The 11,219-nt window shown below is 38.4% G+C and overlaps 1 protein-coding gene across 2 annotated transcripts; it reads right to left on the bottom strand.

Annotated features, from left to right (window-relative positions):
• Positions 1 to 559: 559 nt before the first annotated feature.
• Positions 560 to 4,401, bottom strand: LOC149736563 (protein STPG4-like). Of its 2 annotated transcripts, none has more exons than XM_089876162.1 (7): positions 4,047 to 4,401; positions 2,845 to 2,916; positions 2,313 to 2,444; positions 1,665 to 1,849; positions 1,541 to 1,595; positions 1,217 to 1,324; positions 560 to 767 (listed from the first exon to the last, which is right to left on the bottom strand). In XM_089876162.1, exons 1-7 carry the CDS (start codon positions 4,200 to 4,202, stop codon positions 654 to 656), a joined length of 822 nt encoding a protein of 273 aa, XP_089732288.1. In that variant the 5' UTR covers positions 4,203 to 4,401; the 3' UTR covers positions 560 to 653. The 2 variants fall into 2 exon arrangements, with proteins under 2 accessions (XP_089732288.1, XP_089732289.1); XM_089876163.1 differs by lacking the exon at positions 4,047 to 4,401 and adding an exon at positions 3,020 to 3,380.
• Positions 4,402 to 11,219: the final 6,818 nt, after the last annotated feature.

The raw sequence follows: 11,219 nt of genomic DNA, 5'->3' as shown, positions 1-11,219 counted from the left end.
TTATTCTGTGGAACCACAAAAATTTTGGTTTGCAGTTGGCTGTTGCTTTATATGGAGCTACGCTGCGAAGTGTTTCGCGGGTGTAGAAAAAATGTTTTTTTGATCCGTTAGTACGAAGTCTCGACTCTTGAGTATAGGGCAGAGTTTGTAGAGCTGCGTTATTTACGGCCACACAGCAGGGAATGGGAAAGAGTAACATTGATTTTTCACCTAGGTTACGACTTTTATGGTACGCGATACACACCCAGATATTGGTCTTGACACCTGCCTCCGATATTTGCCGTTAGGACGTTATTCCAAATTTTCAAAACATTGGACGGGTTGGTAGACTTTGTGGTGGCATCTGGAGGGCTTCCAGAAACTTCGCAACAGAGAAGGCTCATCCGGTACTAAACTGCCTTAAACTGTCCTAGAACACCCTTAGGGTAACCAACAAACTGCCTATGACGTTCAAAAGTACATTCCTAATACTATATAACCGTCTAAACAAAACGTTCTAACCTGGACTTTTCAACCACGTATATACTTTGTCTTTGGGCTATCAGAACCAAAGTACAAGCTAAGTTTAACGTTTTGAATATTTTTTACGTTTGCTGGAACGTTAGGCATATTTAACACATGCACCACTAATAAATGGGCATTTTGACTGGAAATCACACTTCGAAAGAATTTCGGAAGAAAAGTCCGTGCATTCGTCCCATCTTCATCACGGTCTGTGATTGCGGGGTCTGTAGTGTTGATGCGTATGTAGCAGGACCTGGTACTTTCTGCTCAAGTTTGTAATTTGTTTAAGATAATTAAAGAAAACTAACTTTCGTTACAATGAGCATAATATAAGAAATAAGAATATGTAAGAAATTACATAGTAAGACATAAAAACGTTTTACAAAACAAACCAAAAAGGAGCAAATGTAAAAAAGCGCAATATATATAAATATCTAGTCTATAAATTTAAAGGCTAAACCATAAGTATTTAGTATGGGGTTGAGTAAGATAGTACATATGTTAACGATATTCTATTTACTACACAATATTGTATATATATAAAAGTAGGGTGGGGGAAGTTGGGACACCTTTTTATTCTAGTTTCTTGAATTATAAAACTGTATCTCTACAACTCATATGAACCGTTGTTAATTGTTTAAAACAAGATCAAGACAATTGGTTATTATGTGCTAAATGTGTCCTGTTTCCCCCCACCCTACTATATAGGTACCGTTTGTGAAGTTCTAAATCTTGGAGTTCTAGATTTAAAGCTGGAAGTGACGCTGGGACTTCGGTTTATGTTCATTGGGTCATACGAGCCAGGAGGTGGGCCTTCTTTCTATGCAAATTACACAGCGATGTTACTGTATATGGCCATATGTTTTTTATGGTAGTTGGGTACGAGTTTCTATTTGAGAATGTTTGAGATTTTTTGACTGGCTGGGTCATATTTTAAATTGAATGTGTATAATTAACAACGTTTTAAACGTTTAGCTGCCAGATCCCCTTTTCACATTTTTAACTTTTAAGATTTAGCATCAAACGTCCTACTTACTGGGTTGAAATACTTTGTCGGAAAACGAGGGGATTGTGACTTGAACGCACCGTGACTGAAAGTGTATTATAGTAAATGATTTAGTTATATAATCGAGTACAATCGTAGGGACATGTTAACTTACTGTATAGGTGCTTTATTTACAGGTATTCGAAGTGTTTCGTACTCGCACGGTGCTACATTGCAATCGCGGTCTTTTAGGCCAGGTAGAACTCTTCTTCTGCCAGAGCTTTTAAACTCATAAGTCAAGGGTTGTCTGGAAAGTTCTTCAAGAAAATCTTTGTGTTCGTAAGCTCCTGGGAGCAGTATCTGTAGCAGCAAGGAGATTTGCATTGATAAAATTGGCATTTAGGTTATTTATGTTTATGACGATATACGGCGAATGTCGCAAAATATGGATAAAACGTATAGTAGGTTGGGGGAAGATGGGACACCTTTATCACATAATATTTAAATATCCTGATCCTGTTTTTAACAATTAACAAATATCTATGGAAGCCGTAAAGTTATGGTTTTATAATTTTTTTAATTTTCTTTGTTTACTACCAAATGGGACCAGTAAATAGAATAAAAAGATGTCCCATCTTCCCCCACCCTACTACATAGAAAAAAACACGAAAAAATCTTAGAAAAAACAGGGGCAAAACTTTAAAAAACATAGATCACTTTAGGTGATTTAGAGTCTAGACCGCTGGGCATGAGCGTACGCTCTTACCACTAAACCAATATGTCAATTTATATGTAGCCTATATGTGTAATTAACGATAGAGACCTCTCCATTCCTTGTATTACTTGAGTTTTTCTTTCTTCCTTCCCCTTTAAAGTTGTAAGTTGGTTTTATTCGATTCAGGTCTTTATCTTGCAGAAAATCTCGCTGTTCGTAGGTGCCTGGGACGGGTGTCTCCTGCATGACAAAACGTTAATTAACTTATCGTTTAACACTTTCACATAATATCATCAACACCGGGGCTGTATAACACATTGGTTAGCGCGCCTGCCTCCTTACCTAGAGGTTATAATATAGTTTAAACTAAAGGCTCGTCACTGCTATCATTACTGGCTTTTATGTGTCATTGGGTAAAGCATTTAACAGCAATTGCTCCAACCCAGTGGCCACTAATGGGTTGTCTAAATTCCAAGCCATACTTTAAAACCCTCAAAAAATAAAATAAAAATCCAAAATAATAATTAGTAAGTTCAATAACTCGTAAGCGGTCACTACAGGTGTATGAAACACAACACCCGTGTTATAAAGACGCCCCCCTGCAGGGGGTAAAAAGTTACATTCATTCAACACCACCCACTTTTAATGTCACTCTCCACCATTCCCTGTCTGTCAGCTGTGGTGTGAATATATCATGGGGTGTGTTCCTTCCCTGAAACGTAAATGATCATTTACACAACATTTACGTTGTAAACTCTAATGCATTAAGTATCGTAAATATTCGCTGTATTTTGATCTATTAATGCATATCTCACTTTAGTATACGTCGAATACGCTTTAACAGGACTTCGTACAGCTTCCTGTGTGCTAAGTCTGCCCGATACATAAGACGTCATGCCTAAAACTGTCTTTAAAGTTACAACACTAAAACTTCACTACTCGGCTCAAAGGAACAGCGTGGGGTGATACAAACGAGCAAAACCTTTAATTCCAAAGACCTCCCACGATTGTCACCCCGTGGCGTGGAATTGTTATGACCCTGTTCATAATGTTTACCCCTACACTACAGTTGTAAAAGACGACATCCCTGAGAATACAATTGCGGGCATACTGTTGTCTATATCCGGTGTCATAAGATAAACACGAAGCGACTTATCAGCCGCCCTATCTGTCAATACAACACCATAAAAGAGATTGCTCTGTCAATAAAACGACTGTCTGGTATGTTTTGGATTGACACCGCAGTCAGTCAAAGATACCCCATATTTATAATTGAATTATCAAAGAACTTAGCCGAAGATAATATCTAGAATTTGAGTTCAAATTTTCCATAAGCGGATTTCATTTAGAATTCGATTACTCGTCGCAATATTTAAATGCGGTTTGACATTTTAAAATTATGTCAATATAACCTTTCAATACAATTTGGCATAAAGCACGTGTAAATATTATAAATCGTACTTGATAGAAGAAAGAGCAAATACAGCGCACACGCGATGTTGTATAACCGAACCAGCAATGTATACCCAAACTGCAATCATACGTTTACCTTGGCAAAATGTAATATGTCACGTTTCAGTAGTATAGTATGGTGGAGTAAGATAGGATGGCGTAACCACCTAAATCCCTTATTTTCTATTGGTATTTTTAACAAATTAATACGGTTTTTAGGGCCGTGGGGATATGGTTATAAACCTATAAATAGTCTTTGTTGAATACTCAGTGCGACGAAAAAAGAGAATGAAAGCATGTCCCATCTTACCCCACCTTACTACACCTATGCTGATATACCGTAACCTGCAGGCAAAACCATTGGTATTGAAAACCAAAACATGATCTTACTCGTCTCGGAAGAGTCCTCAGTTCTCTCAATGTGATAGAACTACGAGTCGGGGGAAGACGGAACACTGCCCGGGAATGTTTTCTCGCAAGCATGGAAGCGGCAGGCATCTTTAGCATGCTTGACTCCGAGATTATTTTAAGATCACTGTTGGCCATTAGTTAAATTTTCTTCGTTTAGGTAATTCAATTACCCAAAAGTGCACTGTCAATTTCAATAATACTTTGTAACAGTTTTCCATTTAAAATTATATCATTTTCTACGTTTTTTGCCGGTTGGCTGAATATAGCCAATACACATGCGAACTGTTCTTTATATAACTCAAGTTTCTACACATAATAGAGCTTGTTGCTACTATAAACAACTAGATATGCTTTGTAGTTACTGTAAACATGGCGGCGGTGCCAGTGATACACATGAAGTCATTGTTCTCAGGGCAAAAACTCTCTTAAGAAAAGGTACAACTGTTCTTTCCTATTGAAACTGTAGTTACTCATAGCACCAAAATATACCTACAGAGAATTTAAAGGTCCGCGATACAACACTAACACATAAAGTTATGCGACAAACAGTGTACGAGCATTCCGAGAGATAATTAGTAATATGATCGTTGTGTGGGTGATATTCTACTAAGGTTACTAAAGACACAATAGCGTTTGAAAATATCGCTTTATCATAAATGTGGGGAGGGCACGCCAAGTGAAAGGGAAGGGTCGTTTTCGTTTCCAATTGTTGCAATTCCTGTTGCCAGGTCTTACTCACGTGTCGACTTGTAAAGAACTTGCTTAGAAAATATTATTTAGTTTTAAAATGTTGATTTTCGGATATGTTTTTGCAGGGATGGAATTGCACGTTTACCAATAATATGTGACAGCAAAAGCGTTGTTACTTTTCGCGGCGTAAGTTAGATTTTTTGCGCCGTAAGTTAGATTTTTATAAGGATAACCCTTGCAGGTTAAAATGTTCATTCGGCTGGAAATTTTGATCGCCTGGTGGCACTGCGGGGTTTCGTTAATAAAACAATGATTTTCGCGTATTTACACTGACGAGTAGTAAGATTTGAATAATGATGTATTATTAAGACTATCTGCAACGCTTTTAAAACATGGGTTTAATGTCTTCCTAATTACAATTGTTCAACACACGTCCACGTTATCGTTAATTGCTCAGCTTTTACGTTTGTGTTGTTTTAAATGACATTTGTTATACGTCACTAAACACAGCTGTATTATGACATTGCTTGTCAATTAGTATTAGTATAATATGCCAACAGACGCTTAGGTTGCAAATGCTTATTAAGAATCTGTGAATCATGGAAATCTAGCCTTACTGGCATCCATACCACAAACTCATTTACGTCAGACTGCGACATAAACAAACCGCTTTCGAGACGTAAATTAAAACAACAATTAAATTAGCTTGTTTCTATAACAACCAGTGACGAAATTTGTTAAGGTATTTTATATGCGTAGGCTTAAAGTTCATTACACAACGATTTTCAATTCAATAACCGTGTCTTAATTCCCCCTTGTATATATTTATTGGTCGACAACGTCTGGCGTTAAATATCCTTTGTTTAGAATAATCTATTCAATATCTATGGAGAAATTGGTCGCGTGCGTACAATACACGCCCTATACCCAATAAGCCGGGTTTTCAAATTTGGCCACAAGTATTTTGGCCGCGCCGAACTTTTCTTATCTATTCCCGGTATAAACTTTTCAGTTTGAGTCGGCCGAGGACAAGCCACACTTCAGAATTTGTCTGAAAAAACAAAATTCCTCAAATAGTTTATTTGTTTTTATGCAGCTGTTGAAATACGACTGGATTTCGGAATTTGTTGTTAAGTGTCGTTTCAGCTAGTCGGAATCGATTCCGAATTGTTTAGCGTACACGGACGAAGCCATTTTCTTGTTAAAGCAAGTCAACGCTAATTTGCAGGGGTCGAAAAAACCTTACAAAAACTGCAGGAAAATGGTCCCAAAAATCAGCGGTCAAAAATACACCACTTGACTTCGCACGCGAATTTATTGTGCTGCAACAAAAGACATTTTTGCGACTGGTCAACCAGTGACAGGTCGGACCAAAGGGGTTGTAATACGAAACTGAGAAACTGCCACGTGGCATTGAAATTAAACCGATGGTGTGTTGAAAAATTAAAACTATTTTGTTTACGAGTTTTAACCCTATTTCAACGGACAAAAACAAAAAAAGTCAAAAAAATACTTTTTAGTGTATAACAAGTTCTTATGTTGCAGACCGTGGTATAAAAGTAATATAACAACTGTCGTTTCACTATGGCGTATACCTATAATATAGCAAGCCATAATCAAAACTCGGCTGGGGAAAAAAGCCGAACTTTCTGCACAGAAAATTCAGCACTCAATTCAAGGTAAAGACCGTTTTTTCAAATGCATATGTAAGTTTAAAATGGACGTTTTAAGATGCAAACCCTGACTGCATACCGTTTGCGAAATGCATTGTCTTTTTTGCTGTTGACACAAAAGGCTGCGGTTCGTATTTAGCGTGTCCCTTTGCAAGCGTTTCAGCGATTGGATTAGCTTGGCGAGGAAATTGCACCTTAAGCTAGCAAAGATGTTTATCTGCGATACATACACCCACCGCAACCTTATTTGCTGCAGCATTAGTGCGTAAATGGGGCGACAGCACTTTGCCTTTAGAATTTGAAGAGAAATTTGATTACTTTCCCATATTATGATAACTCTAAGGTATTATGAGGTGAAAAGAGTTCCCACCTTATACAGTGGTGCAAATCTTTCAACGCACGCATGGGTAAACATACGCACACGTATTCGTATTATGTTTGCTATCCATGCATATCTGTATTTGGCAATTTCTCATTCATTTATTCGGCAGAATCGCGGGTACATAGTTATAAATAACGTGAATATAGTTCTACATGTAATAAACCGACTGTGCTATGCAGTTATCACCTCAGCACTATTAAATTATAGTGGGGTGGGAGAAGATGGGACACTTTTAGCATATAATATCCAAAATCCTGATTGTGTTTTAAACAGGTAACAGTGGTATGCCGAAGTCGTGAGAATACGGTTTAGTAAATCTTTGAAGTTTCTTTGTTTACTAAAAAAATGGGACGAGAAAATAGAATTAAAAATGTCCCTTCTTCCCCCACCCTACTATGTATGTAATTTCTTTTTAATTAAATGATAGGGTTTACGTAATTTACCATAAAACATGCATTGCTATTAATTACAGCGTATTTTTAGAAAAGCCGTTCGGTTCGGTCGTACACCTATATTAATATTACACACATATGCGGTTAAGGCAAATGTACTTGCGTTCTTTTTTCGTTATACCTTGGAGCTATAACACGAAGATACCGAATATACAATTTTAGGTGTCGTCGTCATCGGTAGAATGATATACCCTTCGTGATTAACGACCATGTTAGGTTTGGTGATTTAAAGCTTAAAAACAAAAACCAAGTCTAAACATTGGTCCGTACAAATCTTGTGATGGCCTAAATAAAACGATGACTAATGCAAATCGATAATTGGGGTGCAGGTAGCTTTGATCTATGATTCTTAATCATAGTGAGGGATAGGGTGTACAGTTAGGGGTTTTGCCCCTGTAAGTTAATTGTATGGGCGGGTTCAAACATGCGGTGTGAAGGCCTGTCAGTTCGAATCATCTTGGGTGTTTCTCCCAATCACTCCTTGACATTTAGAAGATCTACCAACACGGATTAAAACGCTGATGGTGTACTCATTATCCGGGCCGAATCACCCTGTCGATATACTGCGGTTTTTTCACCGTCAAAAAACGCCAGGAAAACTAAAACGGTTTCCGGCATTTGTCCAAACGTTTTCCAAAGACGGCGTCGTCCATTTGCTACGCTGGAGGTGATATATGTGTTTACGAGCGTTTAAATAGAACCTATACAACACGACAGCGCTAACAAACAATAGAATACCACAGGCTTCGAATAAATCCCCTAAAAGATGACGTTTAAAGTTCCGTGGCTGCACTTAAGCCCTCAAGTCCTAGCTCACGCACCGTCCTGACATCGGTTTATTGCACTAGTCTAATAAACAACACGTCATATGTTCAAGGCTATTTGTTTTTGAACCAGTACTTGGCATAGTTTCGGATCCTTGACGAGGCCCGCTTAATACCCACAGTTGACGGTAAGGTTTGACTGGTATGCTTTTAGCGCCTCCGCCTTCAAGAGCACGAAGCAAGGCACAATAAAACAAGCCTAACTTGACCCAGACGGAGATTTCGACGCGTTGGTAATGGCATATCATTGGCGGCGACTTTGTCAAACCGAGCGGATCCGTGTGAGATCCACCATCAAACGCTATTTACAAAACCCGAAATACCTAGCCAAATTCTGCGTTAACGGTACAGTGCGAAAGCACAATCCGTCTGTACAAGTCCGTGAACATTAATAAAGGTACCAACGCCGGCCGCAACACCAGCTATAACCTTTCATAAGTTCAAGCAGCAGCACGCAGAATTCCAGGGCATTAAGACAATCAATTGAGTCTATACCCGGTTTCGAACATTTTTCAAATACCAAGGCTACATTGCTAAGTCGTTCAGAGGGGAGATCGGAAGTCAAACGGTTGCTACCGGTCTGAAAAACATGGATCGAAGCACAAATATGGACCTATTTGAACTTTGGAATTGTCGGCATTTTACGAGGGGAGCGACCAAGGCGGTATCCTTGTTTGAACAACAAGTGTTATAGGTTGGCCATATTTTACAAGTTATGCCATAATGTTTTTCAGATTGTTATTCCCAGTTTTTATATTCGATTCAATTCTCATAACGCGATTCAATATACACAAGCACATTTATCATTAGAGCTATGAAGTCCTGTTTAACAAAACTAAAAATAATATTTATATTCAATATTATATATAGCGTAAGAGAAGGATCGGACACCTTTTCATTCCATTTTCTCGTCCCATTTGTTGTAAACGAAGAACATTCAAAGAATTGTAAAATCGTATCCCCATAAATCTCATAGACTGTTTTTTATTGTTTAAAACACAATTAGGATATTTAGATATTATGTGCTAAAGGTGTCCCGTCTTCCCCAACCTACAATATGTACTAACCACAGCGCAAAACTTTTACATTTCCGTGAAATATTTATCGCGGCAATCTCGTTACAAGATTTGGATTTACAAAAAAAAACGTGTTTTATGTCAATTTTTTGAAGCGATACATTATATTTGACCCGACTCAAAACGTAATGAAAACCCTATATACAACAATATTTCAACCTAAATGACCCGGAGCATTCGAATAACCACTCGATTCTAGGTGCGCCCGTATGCCCGGAGGATTCGCCATGTTACAAATCCGCACGAAACGAACACATAACGTAACCTTCTATATTCTCTTCAAGCACGTCTTATGGTAAAACTCAAGTTTGCCAAACACTGTATTGCTCCCAGTCAAAACACATTGACATTTCAGCATCTCACGGTAAATAGGCCCATTATCTACGTCAGTTCCGAGCCACAAGTTGCGTAGCAGCGAGGGTTCAATAGAACGGAGATAAAAGCTTAAAATGATTCATTCCTGGAGCCTTACAGGTTTATCCAGATCATCTTACAATTATACGATTTGTATCCATAACCTGGTTGTTTAACGCGGGTCCTTTGCGAGACTACGGCGACGGATTTTTGCCAATTTAATCACGCCGATTACACGATTCCTGCAACCGCGAAAAAGGAGAACAGTGACGGACCTCCATCAGCGCTTAGACGGATCGACGCCTTATAAGACGACGCCGTGGAACACAGTCATAGGAGCGGGCTGCATCTGATGCGCTAATTCGATGCGTGCGTGGGACAGTGATCTTGACGAATAGCGGTGAATAAACCGTTATGTAACTCTAGCAATGCGCGGTGTACGAAGGTGATTAATTCAGCTGTCATTGCTCTCTTCAACACGCGGTATTCGGAGGCATTCATGACTCTGTATTTGTATATGGACTGGCGTACAAACAAACACAAATAACGGATTTGCAGACAAGAAACCAAACCCACCAAGGTCAGTTCGGCACTATCTTGAATCTCACCCGCGACCAAAACCATCGCCTCACTTGGTAATGAGTTAAAACACTTGCTATACCGATATTGGGCTCGTCTAAACACACTACCAACCGCACACAAGACGAAGCGGAAATCGACCGTCATTTTTCAGTCCCTCCAAATATGCTTGGGCACAAATTACCCACTGTAGTACAGCATTCCAGGCAGAAGTCGGCCATTTTTAACCTCTAATTTATCAATCATGATGTTGGTTTCCCTACTTTACTCAAATTTCTCCAAAAGACAGTGGTTTAAATTATTGTGCAACCTATACAGTAATCTACAATGGAGTAAACAACAACAAAGCAATAATATACAAAAGCGTTTCAATAAATGGAATTTTTTAATAAATTGAAAAGTTATTGACGCGAAATTCAAGCCCAAAATTCGATACTGGTTGACGTTAAACCAAATCACCGCAAAACTAATCTTCCGATATATAGTTTCAGCAAAATATTGCTGGAATTTTGAAATCTATTTTTTGCGTTTTTAAACAACGTCACGGAAAATAATTTCGAAACTAAATTTAAAATTCACCATAACGGAAGTTGACAAAATTAAATTTAAATCATCACGAATATTAATATAGTACACCGAATCCATGCCACGAGTTCGTTAGCATATATTTGGTTCTGCTTGCTTGAAAGCCCTACCCTAGTTCCCGAAACCCGTTTCAATACAAATTTCCGAACTGTCAATTTCATTTTTCTTCGCAAGTATACGACGCACTAAATAGTGTTATTTATTTAAATATTGTAAACGTGTTGTAAATATTTGATCTTTATACCCGCAGATAAGGGTACGGTGCTGAGAAATAAGTTTGCTGGGAAACAAACGTGCTTGCCATAAATGGGTTTGCCGTAATTATGAACGGAAGAGTTTGCTGAAAAAATGAACTCCGCTAATATCCGCAATATATAAAGACTCCCACCTTAATTACACTTTTCCGTAATCAAGGCAGCAAGTATTGTAAACTCTATCTCTCCCATATAAAACGAAGTATTGAGCAAACAATAAGGGATTTGCGCCCAGGGTTACTAAAGGTGATTGGGAACAGATATCGCCTTCATCAGCGTTGTG

This window comes from Ciona robusta, chromosome 4, assembly GCF_009617815.1.
Source record: "Ciona robusta chromosome 4, ASM961781v2".
NCBI classification, from domain to species: domain Eukaryota; kingdom Metazoa; phylum Chordata; class Ascidiacea; order Phlebobranchia; family Cionidae; genus Ciona; species Ciona robusta.
Note: the sequence above shows the minus strand (reverse complement) of the source record. Positions and strands in the feature narration are given on the sequence as shown.

Excerpts from the sequence above, each read along its gene's own strand:
- LOC149736563 (XM_089876162.1), bottom strand. The coding sequence starts at position 4,202 with ATGGCCAACAGTGATCTTAAAATAATCTCGGAGTCAAGCATGCTAAAG. Across the intron at positions 2,917-4,046 it reads TGAGGACTCTTCCGAGACGA|GGAAGGAACACACCCCATGA; the intron begins GTAAGATCATGT and ends TTTACGTTTCAG. Across the intron at positions 1,596-1,664 it reads GTAAATAAAGCACCTATACA|TCACGGTGCGTTCAAGTCAC; the intron begins GTAAGTTAACAT and ends ATACACTTTCAG.